This window comes from Centropristis striata, chromosome 20 (assembly GCF_030273125.1).
Source record: "Centropristis striata isolate RG_2023a ecotype Rhode Island chromosome 20, C.striata_1.0, whole genome shotgun sequence".
Lineage (NCBI taxonomy): Eukaryota > Metazoa > Chordata > Actinopteri > Perciformes > Serranidae > Centropristis > Centropristis striata.
The window spans coordinates 17,821,214-17,840,289 of NC_081536.1; the positions used below are offsets into that span (position 1 = coordinate 17,821,214).

At 40.3% G+C, this 19,076-nt stretch overlaps 1 protein-coding gene across 1 annotated transcript in view; it reads right to left on the reverse strand.

The window, feature by feature from the left end:
- The window catches only part of LOC131993742 (protein bicaudal C homolog 1-like), a 74,464-nt gene that overhangs the window by 14,698 nt on the left and 40,690 nt on the right, over window positions 1-19,076 (reverse strand). The window contains exons 5-10 of the mRNA XM_059359749.1: window positions 17,871-18,029; window positions 16,369-16,422; window positions 11,644-11,826; window positions 8,324-8,575; window positions 6,644-6,775; window positions 2,007-2,211 (exon numbers count right to left, since the gene is read on the reverse strand). Coding sequence (XP_059215732.1) covers window positions 2,007-2,211; window positions 6,644-6,775; window positions 8,324-8,575; window positions 11,644-11,826; window positions 16,369-16,422; window positions 17,871-18,029 — 985 coding nt within the window. The remainder of the gene's footprint in view (window positions 1-2,006; window positions 2,212-6,643; window positions 6,776-8,323; window positions 8,576-11,643; window positions 11,827-16,368; window positions 16,423-17,870; window positions 18,030-19,076) is intronic.

Here is a 19,076-nt window from a genome sequence, read left to right on the forward strand (position 1 = left end):
TATTGGTACAAGAGTATAAAGTTAGCAGACTGCTGAGTCGTCTTTTTTCTTCTTTCACCTTTCACCTGTGGGTGGGTGTGCAAAGCCGTGCTCTTGGTGACATGAAGAGATAAAAGAAGAGAAGACAGCAAAATGAAAGTAGACGCCTTAAATAAGATCCTATGAATTCTGGATGACTGCCAGAGCTCATTGTCATCCAGGCAGGTATTTCATACTATCCAGAAAGAATAAAATTAGATTTATTGGTTTATTTTTTCTCCCAGTATTGAAATGAGTAAGGATAATTGTGGAATTGCACTGGGATTGGTATGAAATACTATATTTCGGATATTGTGACATCAATAATACCCAATGAGGTAACACAAGGGAGACTGAGCCTATAGCCCACACATGAAAGCCCTTCCATCAGCAGTATTAAAACTGGGTGTCTGTGGCGATATTCCTGGGAAAAATCACAAGCAGCATGCAGTTAGTGAATATTTTACATCTAATGCAATAGATTCCGTCTTCAGCTCACTCATGTATGATTTATCTGGTTCCTATGGCGAAATAAATAAATAAAATGATGATGACTACTGACAATAAAACTTAAAAATCAAGTGAAATTGGGGTGGTCGGTAGCGTAGTGGGTTACGCAGGCGCCCCATGTGTAGAGGCTACAGTCTCCTCAGTCAACCTCACTGCAGCTGGCCCCGGTTCGAGTCCCGCATCGGACGGCCGTTTACTGCATGTCATTCCCCTCTCTCTGCCCCCTGCTTCCTGTCTATCTTCAGCTATCTTATCCATTAAAGGCATGAAAAAGCCCCAAAAAATACATACACAAAAAAAAAAAAAAAAAAATTCAAGTGAAATTAAGATCCAAAACACATCTATTTGGTAGAGAAGGAAATGGGAAGCTTCAGAATTTTAAGTTTAAATAAAAACACATTTTAACAAAAACGCACAATGCTACATCTACAATTGCAAAAAACTCTACATACTTAAGACCCTAAATAAAAATAAACAAACATATTATGGATATCATTAAATTATTGGCATATCTTTTTTAAACTTGGGAAGGAAATGTCTCAATAATATCATAGTAGACTTGCTGTGTTTAGCATTTGATGATAAAGATACACAAGACAAACTATTTATATTCCAACAGATAAACTGTGATGGATGTGCTTACAGCCATGAGCAACTTCCTGTCAGCTTAATCCCACTATCTGCTATTCTGACTACCACTGAAGCATTACTCATGGCCTCATTTTCATGTTTTCAAAGTCTGATCCCACATAAACATAATATGAAAGCAAAAAGTAGCTAACTGGTGTTAAATATTTATCCTAGAATACTACTTGTATTAAAATCGATTTAAAAGCCAACAGTAGATATAAAAAAATCCCCTTCCAAGCTGAACTGTGTCTTCACTCTAAGGTCAGCGCTGCAGACAAACAAACTCCTACACGAGTTGTAACCGTTCATCATCCTATGATTCATGAGCTCACGACTCAGTCAGAGTGGCGTAGCTAAATTCGCATTGAGGTTATTTTCTGATGGTTGGCTGATCAAAGATTTGTACATGCGGGACTCATTTCTTGGCATAAAACTCATACCATCATGGTGAGGTCAGTCCTGCAGACGAACAACTCCTACTGTAAAGCGCATACAGAGATGATGGTGCCATGACTCACTGGCTGTGATTTATGTGGATGCTGAGAGGATCTTTGTATTCGATTTTAAAAATCACTCGCACTGGGTGAATCGGCTAACCAGGTGATAACAGGCTTTGAGGAGATCTGGCTCAGAGATCTGGTCAGTGGATGTGCTGCTCGGGGTTTGTGTGACTGCTGCAGATGACACTGATATATGAGGGCATTAGTTCCTCTACAAAGACATTTAATCTTTAATTCATTTCTTGCAAGGGGAAAAAAGGGTCACTTCTTATCTTCCCTCACTAATTTATCTTGGAAAAAGGAAAAGGAACACAAGCACTTTCTTAACAAGTTAGAGAGTTTTGTTACCCAGGTTGCTCAGCCCCAGGCCAGCTGAGGCCAGGATGTCCAGGCCAACGGGGCAGATGAGGGACGGGGACGGAAGGTTGGTGGCAGGATTCAACGCCACGGGGGGCGAGGAGGACGACACCCCGTTGCTCTCCAGACCCAAGAGGAACTTCCGGGCTTCGTACATGTTCACTGCATTCCTCTCCACGCTTTTGACTATCACAGACTGAGAGATTGAAGAAGAAGAAGGATCAAAATTGTGCAACCATTTTATAGAGCCAGATGCAGATTCAAACGGTCACAGAGCATATTTTAAACAGTGAAGCTATCTAAGGCCAGATAAAAATAACTGGAATGGAATAAATGGGCAAATAATATCCATATGTCAAAGCAATGCTGTGAAAATAATTCTCAATCACAAGTAAAACAAACAGACAGAGAATAAACCAAAATATTACCAGCAGTTAAAAACATAAATCCAATGAATTAACAAGAAAGCTAAAATTTACTGCACAGAAAATATTTAACCCAAATACATAATCCAATAAAATATACACCCCAACGAAATGTAGACTAGCCCATTGTTTGCATTTCCATAGCAGTCTGAAGAACTGTGATAACTGGGAAAATTAGTCATCTGGCATATGATAAATCAATCACTAAGTGGTGGACACAGGGGTAAACACACTGTCAGTGCGTCATTTGAAAAATAAATGTAAAAGAAACTCAAAATCTAAGATTTGTCTCACCGTGACACATCTCTGCTGCAGAGTATTTACTGCTGCACGTTGATGTAATGAACGAATGGCAGAGGAGAAAAATTAAACTCAAAGCATGTGTCTCCACAGTGAATCATCTGTTGATGGTTATTTATTTCTGCTTTAGAACGTAACCGCTATGAAACAATAACAAAATAGCATTTTATTTCTTTGATGCGTTGGCTTCGATGACAGTCATGCTCCGTCTCTCCTCTCTCAGCCTGCTGCCGCATCTCTCTGTTTATTTTCTATCTTCTTAAAAATGAGTCTGAGTTGACAGCAACTCTGAACTTTACTTAGTTTAATGTTATCAAACAAGGAGAAATGTTCTCCCCTCGTCCTAAAGTATTTTCTTGTTTGATGAATGAGGCGGTACACGAGTTGAAGCAGTTTTTCTGTTTGACCAATTAGCAACATCCCTGCAAACACCACCCCAAAAGTTCCTGTACTTTTAGAAAATACAACCCTGAGATCAGGTCCTTTTGGGGGTAAAATGTCCCTGGAACTTCATTTAGACACTGTCTCCTGTGGTCGAAACACAAAGACTTCTTCATGGTTCCTAGGCTTTGGGGAAAGTCCCTGTGGTTACAAAGGGGCTTTGTGACCATAAACTTGCCATTTAAATTGGTTTGCCATAAGAAAGAATTTGTTTCCATTGTGAAACAATTGAAATTTAAACACAAGTACATTTTCTCACAAGTTGTCCTAAATATTAAAGCAATAGATTCATCATAGAGAGACTAATTCAAACCTTGCTGGGAGAAGACAGCACGAGAGTAGTAGAACTGGCAGGGAAATATGTTACTGTGTCACAAAGCAAGAATATTTTAATGTCAGACACTTTTTTTCTTCTTCCATTTTATTATCTGGCATTTGTATTATATTGTTTATATGTCACTTTTCGCTTTGGCAACATCCATAACGTCATGCTAGGACAGAGCAGGATGGCTAAAGTCTTCTATTCTATCTGTAATTTCTTATCTCAATTACGATATATATCACAATATAGCATATTTTCTGGCAATTCAAGAAATATATGAAATAACCATATGGTAAAGTCTATTTTTATATACTCCTGTGTGAATGAAGTACTTGATCTTTGAGTATTTTCTCATTTAGTTCAGAACTTTTGTGCAAAATGAACATAAGTTTCAAATTTAATCATAGAGAATAAATAAATATATAACCATAACATTTTCTGAGACATTTTCATTAGTATGTGCTTATTATTATTAATTTAGACAAGCAATCGTGAATAACGATACCTCGATACAGTGAAATAGGATAAATGATCATATTGAATTATCACCTATCCCTATGCCAATAAAAAAGCTAATTGAAATGAGATAGACGAAAGATGTGATGAGGTAAAAAAAAAAAAAATGGGAAAGAGAGAGGCAAAAGAGAAGTGGGAAAGGCGTGAGAGAGAGAGTCAGAAGAGGAAAGGCAGGGAGGAGGGGAGGGATAGATATGGCAGGGAATGTTGGCACCAGAGATAGGGAGTCAAAGGGAGGATGAGGGGGAGACAAACAAAAACGAGGAGGAAGGAAGAGGGAATTATGGTAGATTGGAAGGATAAACATTGGGGCAGTGTGGGAGAGAGAAGGAGCCAAGTTGGAGAGAAGCTTTTCCTAATCAATTGCGTAACATACTCTATCTCGCTTATTGATATGAGGGAAGACAATATGAGGCAATAGCAGTTACACAGCGACTATTCTACTATGAGGCACTAAATCAACAAGAAAGAATTTTTGAACAGGAAAACAGGAAAAGACTTTAAATCAGTGAGAGAAATCACTTCGACATTTTCCACCTCAGCAGAAACTCTGCCCTTAATAAACATCAAATAAAAATGAACGTGAGCACAAATCATGTCCTGGCTGTATCCGGAGCTTTTGAAAAATGGATTCCAATCACGATCAGTCTCTCCGACACACGCACGCCTTCCTTCATGGGTCTGCCAGAGTGCCGGGAGCACAGGGGCTACGGCATGCATTTGGACGGGCCTTTTGGATTACTGCTGTCACCTCGTTAAAATGTTTAAGTGAAGGGTTCTTGAGAGGATCTGGGCTGGGTCAGTGTTTACACTGGCACCTCCGCATCAGTCCCCACAGGCCTGTCTGGTTTGGGCACGGAGCCCTGGCTCAGGGTGGGACGTGGGCACCTCGAAGAGACACTCAGGACTGTGCCAAGTGTTGAAATATGATTAGGAAAATTATGTATTGTACAACAGTAGACCATAACTACCATTAGGAGGTTGGCTTTGGATACAACACAGGTGCACCACAGTTGCTGCAGTTAATAAATCACAACATGGAAATTATCAACAGTTTTCACTTAATCAATTTCATTTTTATAAAAGCAGAATGATTGTACCTCCAATTTACGACCTAAATTACTAAGAAAACATGCAAATCAAGTATTTTTTGTTGTTGCAATAGCTGAGGCATAATAAAAAGATTCAGTGTTCCCGTCCATCAGATGATGGCAGGCTGTGATTCTCCACTGTGGCAGACGACGATGTGCCAGAACTCTTCTGCTATGGGAAATCATGCTATGGCATGATTTCCCTTGGTACGTTCCATTTTTTTTCTTTTAAATTTCATGAAGTAGCGTTGAAATGTGACATGCCGATCTATAATTTAGTTCAATGTCATGCTGTGACATTTGATGGAGAGCAACTCTGATAGAACAGTGGCTTATTTGTTTCTGGGTAGTCCTTTTTTTCTCTCTCGCTCTGCCTGACACAGCATTTGAGCAGCTGTGTTTTTCTCAGGGTAAAGGTTTTGGATATGTTTACTTCTGGCCTTGAAGGTTTAGAATAACTGATTTATTTCACAAATCTTGCCCATTTATGCCCAAACATTGCCCTTAAAATAGAGGTTAAGGCTGCCAAACTGAGATGATAGTTCCAAGTGCAAAATATAAAAAAGCCAGTGCATCCAAATCAGTTTTTTCCCATGCTCATACTTTTAAATGAAACTGACAATGCTGAGTAAGCATCATCCTGTACACAGTTAATCTAATTAAGAAACTACTTTAAATTAGAGGCCTGTTTTAACTTAAACAAGAGTCCATGTCTCAATTTGCCATTTTAAGGGCATGACATGTATTCACAGTAATAATTATGGCAAAATCAGTGCACCATAAGTCCCCCAAAAAGTTGATTGATGTAAAAGGTGGAGAGACAACTTAATTTGAAAGTGGCAGTTGAGGAAGCTGTAGCTATTGAGGTTGTTACGGTAAAAATAAAAAACGGGCAATACTGTCAGTCATGATCCCTCCGGTCACAATTTGCAATTTAAAGGAGAAGAAGCATCGGTCAAATTTTACGATTGTCATTTGTGGTACTTGCACAACAACATGACTTTTGATTTGAGACAACATCACCCTGCTTAAATTCAGGAACTACACACATTCAGAAGTATCTGAATTGATACACAGAACAAGTCTGTAGCCATGCTAGCAGCTCTGTGAGGCACAGCATAAAGTTTCTGCTTTTAGCAAAATGTCAGCATGTTCACTTGTTGATATGAGGTGCATGCTAAGAATTGCTCATTTGCACGACTTACAACATGCAGTTGAGGTTGATGGGAATGTTGTGTTTTGCAGGTATATAGTCATGTATTCAAGGTAATGTTTATAGAAATAAACATGTAAATAAATAAGTATAAGACACATTTAAAGTTTGAACTGATGATGATGCTGGATGATAAGATGCATCCTCAGGGCACAACGAAAGTCTGTGCAGAACTTCATAGCAACCATTTTAATAGCTGTTGAAAAATGTATGCTTGGATCTAAGCGACTGACCAACTGAGCGACCTCTCCGTCCGTACAGTCAAATGCATGGCTAAAAAAACCTCTCCATGCTGTGTGAGGGTAAGCCTGGTGTCATACCTTGCTGGGCTGTTTTGGCTTTGGTTTGATACTGATGAAGACATCCAGCTGTTCCATTAGTGCTGTGATACACTGGGGCTCCACCTCAATGTCCTCTTTAATGTCAAACATTAAGACCAGAGGCAAGCAGCCCTGTGGAGCAAACACATAATTAAAAGTATATCAGCAACAAACTTTTGTTTTCTTAAGTCAGCTGCAGACCAATATCTTTCGGAGCCTGGTTAGTATACGATAACATATATATGTTCCTATATTATAGGCTTTTTCTCATAACGGTAGTAAATTTTGCTTTATGTTATACCACCATTTGTAGACCTACATGTTAGGCATACCAATAAATACAAGATTCACTGCTGGGTTCATCCCACACAGAGTTCGGGAAATTCCGCCAAGAGCAATCTGTTTTGCATGATCACCACCACAAGCACCACAGACATCTATATTTTGGGCTGAGTGCTGGACAGCGCTCCTATTGTGAGTGGGTGTAATTAGCAGCAGAGTATAGAGGCCAGGCTGGCTCTGACAGGGCCTGAGAGTGGAGCTGTAATCTACATTCTGGCTGGAAGAGGCCAAATCACACAGTAGAGAGCGGGAGTCCTCTGCCCCTCCTGTATGTCCACGCTTCTACTTTCAGACCTACTTCTCTTCTCTTCCAGCTCCTCTCCCATCCCCTGCTTTCTATGCTTTTCCTCTCCGTTCCAGCTTCTCTCTCATAACTCAATTGTTTTTTACAGCCTCACTCAGACAGTGAGAGGCTCCCTCTTGTGTGTCCAGACCAAGAGAAAGTTGTGTTTAGTCACTGTAACAACTTTGGCATTTGCTAAATGTCTTTGGGGCCAAATGGGAGACCGCAGACAAAGAGAAGGCAGCTCTGGCAGAATTACTGCCCCACATTATGGATCTCCAAACAGAAAAGCCAAAGCTGTTTATGGCCGAGAGGTCTTCGACGCACCAGCTCAGCACAAGCTTTTCACCAATGGTAATTAAACAGCCATAGCTTTTACACATTTTTGAAACACACATCTGGTTATATCCCTAAATAATGCAGATAAGGGTAGCCTCAGTGGTCACAGGCAACAAGACAAGAATGACCACTTAACCAATAGAAATTTAAATGTGAGGCGCTTGCTCCAAAAACTAACGATAATGTGCTGACCTCTGAATTACAGACTGGGCTGAAATTTCAATCCACCAAAATCTACTGGTTATGCAAGCCAAACCATTACCATTAACACTAAGGAGGGTAATCTGTAAACAGCCGGGACATTAAGAAGCCGATCTGACGTGAATGTGTGTGTCCATCTCACATGCAGGTATGCGGCTATAAATCACGCGGGCTAACCTTGAGTCGGCTACAGATTGTTGTAGAAGTGGACGTTTCAGCAAAAGGAGCAGAGCCAAGCAAATCTCTCCCAAGGCTATTCAAAACCCTCAAAAGCAATCATGGTTTAGTTCTTCAACTTCATGTCAAAACCCATGCATCATTCACACATACCATGATGATGTTAGTCAAACAATAGCATCCATTATAGCTTCCACACAGCATGTGGAATCTGTATATGTAAAGAATCCATTGCCAATGCCATCCTGTGACCTCCAAAACAAAGCCCAGCAGTTTAAAGTAATTCCTTTCAACCAGCCATTGTTAATAAATTAAACAGACACACATGAAATACACACCATGAGGTACTGCCGTGCTAGGCAGACTGATTCAATGGTGCCCTGAATGTAGACTGTGGATTTCTTCTGGGGGCTGTTGGGGTCGGGGAAGTGGATCTGGGCTCCCGTCCTCTGGGTGATGTGTTTGATGTTGCTGCCGTTGCGGCCCTTCATGAAGAGGTGGTGCTGCGGTGCGATGTCCAGGTGGGTGGTGACTGAGATGGTGCTCGCCAGGCTGCCGGCCAGGTGCTCCAACAGCAGAGCAGTACCTCTCTGTGGGAAACAAGGATGACAAGGTAATGAAACAGGTAATACAACATAGATCGTCTTAAACATTAAGATATTGTCTTAAACTCTAATATTCAAACTGATAATGTTTGTTTTTTGTAAAAATCCACTCTGAATTGAATACATTCTGTTTTTATTCAAGTTCTACAGAGCATCACGCCAATTTGGGACTTATTAATCCATCTGTTGATTATTTTTTGATTAAACTTTCTGTCCATGAAAATTGGCTTTTTTTGGTTTAACCAACAGTCCAAACTAAAAATTAATCAAGTTTATTATGGTATAAAACTGGGGAAAAAACAGGAAATCTTCACATTTGAGAAGCTGGAACAAACACACATTTGGCATTTGTGCTTGATAACTAATTCAAAACATTAGTGAGTCATAAAATAAAAGTTTGCAATCTCATTTTGTATGCATGCAAATTGTAGGAGGTGATGTGTATAACACTTAATTCTACCTACAATAAAACCAAAACCATAATGGATAATTAAGTGACTGACTTCCCACAAGAATATCATTTGAATAACAGTACAAATGAAATCATATAAAGTCATGGCATAAAAAGCTGGAACAATATTTCATTTTGAGCAAAAGCCAGACCACATAAACTAATCAGTTAACGAGAAAAGAAGTGGAGCCATGTTGCCCACTTCCCACAGAAAACACCAGTGTTCTCTGTATAACCAATGGAAACTATTGTATTTTCCACTGCATCTGCCGGCCTGTTGAACAGCCTCATTCCTCTCCGTCTCTGCTTTGCCTCTGCAAGCCATCACTTGGCCCAGTAAAGTAAGTCATTTCCAGTGTGCAATGGGAATCCACACACTGCGGCCAGCATAACACAACAATCCACAGCGGTTTTGGCAATCCTCGACGGTGCTCCAAGGGTCTCACACCACCACATAACATAGCACACATATTCCTCTAATCCTCCAGCCTTTATCTGGCATGCTTCCCAATCCTGACTGACCCCTCAGACCTACCACACACTCAGGGGCCGTGCGTCTGCATACATACAGCATGCACATTCTAAACATATACAGCACAGTATATGTGCACAGATGCAAACTAGCATTCAAATCTAAATAAAAATGCACAAGCATACATAAATAAATAAATGCAGCCATGCATATATGCCAAATGCATCCACTGGCAAACAGTACCGAGCTCCATATTGTTACAAAGGCTCTGTAGTGGAAAAGTAAGCTGGTAGGTGGGACTTGGAAAAGATGATTAAAAGACTCCTTGGCAGGCTTTTACTAGTCACAACTCACATGCCAGTTTTTGGAGGTGCATCTGTGTGTACATACATAAATTAATATGCAGCATGTTTATGCCTAAACAGGCTGCAGGGTGGAAACAAAGTAAGAACCTCCAAAATCTATTTAAAATTAAACTGAGGAGGGATTTCTGGACTTGCTGCTACAGAAGTTGGAGCGGTGTCTCCCTCCTTCTGGAGAGCTGAACCAGCAGCTGTCCAGCTCAAGCCACCAAACATCTCTCAGCACTCTCTTGCCCCTGTGGTGCTGAAAGTAATGAGGCACTTAAAACGAGAAAAGTGAGGAACGCTGACAGTGTTGGTGGGCCTCGAAGCGGTGCAGATCTGGAAACCTTTTTTGGTCTGTGGCCTGCCGTGTAAACGGGTGGAGAAGAATGAGGGTATTAACTTAAATATTGTTGCACTGAAATGACTGACAAGGACTGAACAGGTCAGGGTCCGGTTGGTTATTCAAGCAGGTTTAAACAGAGCACATGCTGGCTGTTGGGAGGGTTGACCTTTATGATTCGGTCTTTTCATAATTTCCCTGTAATCTAAAACGGAAAATCCAAACTGAACAGAATTCATATTGTTGCTATTATTGAAACAGGAAACAATCAAACCTTTTCTCTAAAATGGATATTGAAATCAACCGATGACATGATGACTTGACTGAGCTGGTAGATTAGTACTGAAGCTGTGGGCTCATATGGAATTCAAAGTAGGGCTGAAACAATTGGTCGATAGACAGAAAATTGACATCAATTTTGGCTTGATTAACTGTTTGAATCACTTATCCACCAAAGCTGCAAACAATTCAGATTCTGAACACTAACAGACATATTCTTATGCAGTACAATTTAATTCACATAGTCTATTGTACCCTATACAGATTACAGAGAATCAGGTTCTTAATATTCTATATCAGATGTAAATCCCAAACAGATTCCCATTTATATGTTTTGTACCTGTCCACACATGAAGTCATTTTGTGTAATTAAAGCCATAAGTGATGCAATTGTGGGACATATCCTTGGTTAATGTTTGAAGTGGTAATTTTACTTTTATTAGAAAAGCTCTCTGACCGCTAACAAATGCATTGCAGAGTGTTGGAAGAATGAACGACCGCCAACTAAGGACATGTGGATATCAGACATGGCCGAGTGAAAAAGCGTGTGTGCCTAGTAAAAAGATGATTTATAATCTGAAAGGGAAACCCAGACAATTATAGAATATCTGGGCCGAGTTCACATATTTCATGGATTTGTTACATCTTGGTACTGTATAAGCCATTGAATACAGAATATAACTTAATGTTCTGCAATATCTGGTCATAATGTCGGGGAGAAACAGTGGTCCTAACTAACTGAATGTGTTTCTACAATATTTTACAATTCTTTTCTTTTCAGAATATTTCCCATCACACATGCATATTTCCTTGCCAGGCAGCTGGATTCTCACGATATCATGAGATCTGGCAAGATTCTTGAGATCACAAATCTACCTTGTTAGGGTTCAGGTAATGCAGTTGTGTCTGAAGGAGTTACTGGCAGCTAAGTAAGTGTGTGACAACAAGGTGAGGTGACTGTTCATTCAATTGCCGGTTGTTATCTGAAAGTATCAGATGTGAATAATGTGAAAAAAACTACAAATAAAACTACTACTATTACTGTGACAAAAAATGTTGCCGCTTTTCTTTATGTCATATGTTAGTAAATGTAATGTTTTTGGGTTTCGGGCATTGATCGTCCCATTCACTCAATAATAATAATCACCTGAAGACCCTTCTCACCTTGACAGCATTGGAATTATTCTGTGAGCCGCGAACCACTCCAGTAGCCCTATAAAGGCGAGTCGGGGGCTTGAAGGACACTGTGAGGTTGTAGGTCTGCGAGATGTGCTGCACGGTCGGGGAGCTGGGGTCTGACTGCATGATGGCAGGAAGCTCGAAAGAAAGCACAAGAGGGAGCAGCTCCTGCAATATGGAGGGATGGAAAGAGAGAGAAAGGAGGGAAAAGAAAGTGAAATGCCTGAGAGAAAATTACCATCATGCTGAAATACTTCAGTTATGCTATGTTGAATAGCTTATCATTATGCTGCCACTGCTGCTGCCAGGAAATAGGGAAATAAAACATACTGTGTCAGTTTTCTCAAGAAAACCATAAACAGACAAAGTATAGTGGCTTGTATCACATTGTGCTGTCATTCTGACTGATTAGGAACATTTGGACACAGAGTAAAACACAGTAAAAGGGAGATTTCTTTACATAGTTTAGACTTATATGAACTGACGGACAGACATAACAATGGTTTCTTTAGCAGAAGGTGGCAAAACTCGGTATGTAAATCTGTCAGCTCAGATAAATCCAGAGAAGTTTGTCAAAATGAGGTCAGCAATAAGAGAGCCACCCTTTGTTAAACGACATATGATACAGACTTCAACATTTTGAATAAATCTGCAAAGAATTGTAGGTTGGCTCATTCTCACACATTAATTTCAAGTCATTGATTCAAACCACAGGAGCAGCAACAGACATCAGCTCTCGTCATTTGCATCACAGCAGTCATTCAAGCAAAATAGATGCAGACAGGAAGGGCCTTGCTTCATGCGTACACATACTTATGCATGCATGGGAGAGAAATCACACAGGCACACACCCATACACACACACAAACTGAAGGGAATGTACATACACACTGTCACAAAGAAGAGAATGAATACGCATTCACACACAGTGTTATCCAAACACGGACTTGGGCAGAGCGCCACTATGGTTTTGGCTGCCAGTGAAGGGCAAGCAGCATGAATTGCTCTGACCAAAGAAATGCATCCCTGATCAGTCCCATATGCGCTTGGCCTTACATTTATATCACGTTTCAGCACTCGCTCTCAGAGGGCTTGAGAAATTTAGGTCAGCACTGAGGGAAATGCAAGAGAGGACAAGCAGAGCAGCAGGAGTCTGAACGAGTGCTGAATGAAGAATAGACTGATTTTTATGGTAGAGCTGACCTCAGCTTTTTTTCAAAAAGTCTACCTGGCAGATATGAGTTTCACATGTATTCAATCTGAAGGCGCTGTTAAAAAGGCCTCAGTTCTCCTGACACCAGGGTGAGAGATGAAGAAAAATGAAAATATCTTCGAGGTAAAGCAACTGGCCAGACCTTTCATCACCTGCCCGTCAGCTCCACCTCTGAAAGCTCAGAGGAATCCCCCGAGAATCCATCACCTCAACAACCGACTTGTTACAGACTCAAACACATCTCCACCCAACAGGGCCTCAGAAATACAGTAGACCTTACAAGACCACTGTAGCATGTTAAAGGGACATTACGTTCATGGCCAATGCACCTCAGGGGGGAGGGCACAACCCCAGCCACTTCTGGTTTCAGGGGATGATGAGGGAGGATGTGGTCTACAGGCCACCCAGAACCAAACACACAGTATTGTGTTGTTGCTCACTGGCGACCTCAGCAGTAGGGGGTCATGAAACAAGAATAAAACCTTTTGTTTTACAGTGTCGACACAGTTCCACCTTAAAAAAAATCCCCTCATGTCTTTTGTAGCTTGATATTTCTGGAAAGTTTAAATTCTTTTTTGCTGGAAGTTACACGAGAAGACCAGTACCACTCTCACAATTGTCCGTTCAATATGACAGCAGAGCCACCACACAAGTAGCTTCAGTTAGCAGCAGTTTCACAGGTTCAACAACACTATTTACGCTCTTTTTTATGTAATATTTTAAAGGAATACTTCACCCTTAAAATCACCATTTGTATCTTAATAACTCACCCTGTGTTACCTTGCTTATTATTTAAGAAAACTGTTTTTCTTGTATGTGTTGATGGTGAACGGAGACTAAATATTTAATGAATTGAAGTAAATGGGGGCAGCACTAACAATAGCTAAACTATATAAAAACATACATTTACAAAAAGTATAATAATTATAAATAATAAAGTCTCATTTATCCCGTAGAATGCTCACTACTTTCATTTTGGCTTAAATCTTAAAAATTAAAACACTTCTGAGTCCAGATCTGCCTGGATTAGACTGTACTAGCTGTGAAAGGGTTTGTAAATGTTTCTATTGCTTGCCGTTGTTGAACACCACCACCATTTACTCCTCAAGGATTTACTCCATTTTCAGATTCTCTTTTCTCTTTAGAGGCTTCTGAGAAAAACAAGATTTGCTACAAGAATTAAAGGCAACATGGGGTGAGTAATTAATATACAAATATTAATTTGTGTGAAGTATTCCTTTAACTATCGAGCTTTAGAGGTGATGGTAGGCATTTTCTTTAGCCTTAGACCGTGGCCAGGCTCTGTCATGTCTTCATGCTTAGCTAACTCTTTATTCAACTCTCAGCAAGAAATCCAAACCAAGCAAAACTACACATTTGAAATGAATGGTATATTGACTAAAAAGTTGATTGCCAACATTTATAAAGACACTGTAATTACAGTCACTCTGGACAAGATCATGGAGCAATAACTGCATATATTTTAGCTGTGAAGAAATACATTTCATATTATGACTGAAGAAGAAGAAAAGGATGGTGTGCACAGTCAGTTGTCAGTACTGATAAAGAGAACAAAGCGCAACAATTAGATGAAAAGAAAATCTTTCCTCCGTGCAACTTTCTCTGGCTGCATTTGAGGAAATTGCCTCCAGGTTAAGTGATGTAGCTCATACATAATTAATACTCAGTGAGACTGACTGGTTGTGTGTATTGAGTGTCTTATGGAGCAGCACAGTAGATATTTGAGTATCATGGGATTTGGTGAGTATCAAGGTCTGCCTCCATCAGAAAGAGCCAAGTTGAAAGAGGAAAACCTGTCTTTTGATCCGCCCTCGTCATCCGCTGACTGTGTGTTCTTTGGAGGCCAGAACAATCTTTGTGGTTCTCTACAGCTTATATTATAAACCTCTTTGTACAACACTGCTACAGTTCAATTTGATTATCCTTTTTTTTCCCACCATTAGCAAAAAAAAGTAGATGATTTGGACTGCGGCTTGCTGCTTATGAAAACAACCGCTGAGCACGGAGAGGTACTGGTATGCGTACATGCAGACATTCGCCAATACACACTGCAAAAATATCCAGCATGACCTTATCCTCGCCTTCCACTCATTTCACTCACTCAGTCATTCTCACTTGCACACACCAGCACTGTTAGTTTTGGTCAGTCCATAGTGGAGGAACGTGTTCGCTGCAGACAACTGCTGCGGTGTTGAAATACAGCAAAAGTTCAGGGATGTAACACTTCACACAAGCACAGAGGTCCTCCGCCCACAGAGCTGGGGCTGGAGGTCGAGCTTCCAGTCAGACTGAAACCGAAGATGGAGAAGAGGCTAGAAAAAAGGCTTGCTAATGGGACTGAGGCTCAAGCTTGAATTTTACAATTGTTCTAGGGAAGTGGTCTGGGAATAGGTTAGGAACGGTGCTTGTGGCTTAGAGGCAGCGCTGAAACTGTGCCTGGACTGCACAATAACCTACTGTAACCCTGGAGCTCTTCCAATTGCAGGATTAGGTAGAGAACTTGGCTCTCTCGTGGCTGATGTTTTGTTTATGGAGGAAGTAACTGTTTTGAGTGATGCACTTGGGAGCCAATAAGTAAACTGCAACAGGATTTTTACATGAGCTGGAGGGGGTTAGTCATGTTGCTAATGAGCAGGCAGGGATGGAGCGGTTCAGTGTAAGAGCAGGAGACTTTACTCTGAAGCCAGGCAAGTGCGGCCAAAAGCCAACTGAACACGCTAAGAACAGCAGTCCACAAATGTGTTAATTACACAGTTTTATCAAATGCATTGCTGTAATTAATCTCTGTCACACAGCAGCCATGCAGCCTCCCTCCTCCTCTGCTGCTTCTATTATATCACCGTGAAGTAATAAAACAGTGAGGGCTGTACCAAATGTCACTTTCTGACATTTGAAGCTTCTATTGAGGTTTTTGAATGAAGCTGTGAATATCTGCAGTCATATTTAATGACGTCTTTACCTGAGAAAAAGAACAAAACAAAACAAAATCCTCAATTTGAATAAAGTGATTCATCGGATTTAATGAGCAGGTCGTTTTTGTTAGAATATTTTGTTGGATGAAAACATGCTGTGAATTGGGGATATGATTATATCAATCTTTGTTTAAATACATTTTTTCAATAAAAGTACAAATAATCAATATTTTCTAAGTGAGATGTCAAACCTACCTCTTTTTTTCTAAGGGGCAGGACACTAGAGAGCTTCACAATTTCATGTGTCAAAGTTCAATCTACATCCCAACAGCGTCATGTGTGGAAACTGAGGCAGAGGAAGACATATAGTGATATGACAGGATATGATGATGTTTTGATGCTCTTTTCCAAAGTGAAAATTGGTCGATACTGAATAAATTGCAACGGTCAGAAATTCTGTGCTCCATGAAGGTCAAACCTACAAGCCTGCGGGAAAAGAGTGTTTAACGCTCAACATTTTGTGGAATATCTTATCAGGATAAATGCAGCTGGGTTCCAACTTACCCTTATTTTTACTCGAGCTGCCTCCACCCCTCCTGGCTGCCCTGCGATGGAAACCTGTTCACAATAAAAAGTAGCATATGTAAATCAGTTCGAAAGTTCAACCCAAATCCAAGACAAATAATGTCTCGGATCGGTGCATACAGTCACACTTCATTTCAATGTCGAAAGGAAAATCTAAAACAAACATAATAAAAAAAAAACAGCAAAAGTCTAAAGGCTTCCTCTGAGCTGAAACCTAATGACTTATTGTTACATATTTCCAGTTGAAGTCTTTTATTCTTGAACCACGTCATTAAGATTACCATAAATCTAACATTGTGATTAGACAAATAGTCTCCACATGATGAGAGACCAGATTCGGAAATGTTACAATTTTCTCCTCTTTATTACTGCTAGAGAACATATTAAAACTTGCTCTGGGAGATGTTTTTTTAACAAAAAGAAATGATAAAGGAAACATAAAGCCGGTCAGTCTGGTTCATCTCTGGCACTCATTTCCTCCACACAAACAAAAAAAAAATCTATAAATATGCACAGACACACATGTGGCAGGGTAAAGCAGCAATTATATCTTTCAAAATAAAAACCATTGTTAAACCTCGTGTTTGCAGACTTCTCTCCTGCAATATCCTGCATCTTACCCGCTCCAGTGAGAAGGAAAGGTAAGTCATTGATTTTCATGGTAATCTATATTTGCTTATCAACACCTCTGCACTTTAAAACGCTCTGTGTCTCAAAGGCTCTGCTGCAGTCGGGAAGCTTCTAAAACTACAAAGCGAGACAGCTTAAGGGGTCTTGGGCCTAAAAAAGGTCTGTTTCTGCTTATCGGCCTGTTCTTGCATCATCAGAGTAAGACTGGAGGGGGTTGATCAGTCTATGAGATACAGAGTAAGTTTAATGGTCTCCACACTGTAGACATACCTTACTATGCAGAATGCACAGTGATAAGGTTGAAATCAGTGAGGTTAAAAATAAAATGATCTGTCAGGTGCAGTCTAGAGCACCTGGCGGAGATAGAAATCTAATGCCGTGCCTGGCAGTGTGCACTACTGAACTCACACTTCACTTTAATGGTAATTACAGCAAGATCCTGCTGCTCGTCTATAGCGAGTCCAGCCAAAACACACTGGCTTCCTCTCGGTTGGCCAATCAAAACAGCCAGCTGGACCAACTCCCTGCAACCTGTCCAGCCCTGAGACCCTGTCACAGTTAATAAATAGACTGGAGGGCTGCATGCATGGATCAAAAAACTATTTAGACCAACTTAGGCTACTACTGAAGCAAATAAATCCTAGAGGGCGGACGATAGTAAACACTCAAGGCAGCAGAATGCATTACACTTACACTCTAAACATCAATCATGCAATGTTGTGGTTCAAGAGATTAAAAGGAAGTATCTGATGAGGAGCAGTCTTTGATCAGCCAGCAGCAAACAGCTCGCTCCACCCATCTATCTCTCAGTGACACTGCAAAGTATAAATCTATGTTGTAGCACCACAAACCTGGTTGCTTTTCTCTGCCTGGTTGTTCCTGTTGGAGTCTGGGAAATGGATGTGGCACCCTGTCTCCTCCATCACCCTCTTGATGTTGTTGCCACCTTTGCCAATAACGTGGGAGTGCTCTGTGTGGGAGACGTCCATCTTCAGAGTTACCCTGTTACTCTAATGAGCAGAAAAGAGAGGGCTGCGGTGAAATGATGACTGATGACGTTCAGTGAATGCAGCATGGTCAAAGAAAAAGATGCATTAATATCCGTGTATCTGGAAGGCACTTTTTTAAAGTGGCTGTACAGGGAGCATGGAGCGATCGTGACTGTATTCTCTGGTCAGGATGCCATTACGGCACTATATATTTACATAGTAATAGAGGGAGACCGATATATCGGCCGGCTGATATTTGCGTTTTTTACTTGTATCGGCATCGGCCGATATGTGCGTGCGTTCGCCGATCAATTAGCCCATTTCACTGAGCTAACACTAGGCAAGGCTCAATGCAACAGCTGCCATTCGATGGTGAGCTGGGTGCCGATACAAGAAAAAAGAAAAACGCATCAAATATGTAGACTCATCTGAGGCGCCACCACCTCCAGGCCTAGAACAACATACACAGTTTGCTATCCAACTGTTAATATGTTTTGTTTGTTTTATTAATAAATGTTTCTTTTTTTTGTTTAAATTGAGACTTCTGTAACATTTCTTATCATTGTGTCATTTTTATCATGTAAATGGAGGGAGAAAAGGCAATATCGGCTTCAAGAATCGGCCCAAAAAAATCGGCAGCACATATCAGGGATCGATTAAGACTGATCGGTATCGGCATCGGCATTAAAAAACCCGTACCGGTCGACCACTACATGGTAAATAGATGTTTACTACTATATTAATATTAATATTCTGATTATATCTATCTATATCAACTCACTAAAATCAACTGATTTACATTTAAATGAAAAACAATCTGTTCTTTTAAATAAAACAAAGCCAGATAATGTGAGAATTTCAAAATAAAGGCGCATCTTGATATGATGATGATGATGATATGCATCAATATTTTCACTTTGCATTGATAATATTGGATCACTTAAGTTTTCTTTGGGCATGGTATTGTATCCAATATCACCACAGACCTCTTATAAAACTCCCTACAACACTGAACGTATCCTAATAAAGTAATATCTTATGTTATACTGTCTAATACGTAAAGAAGGC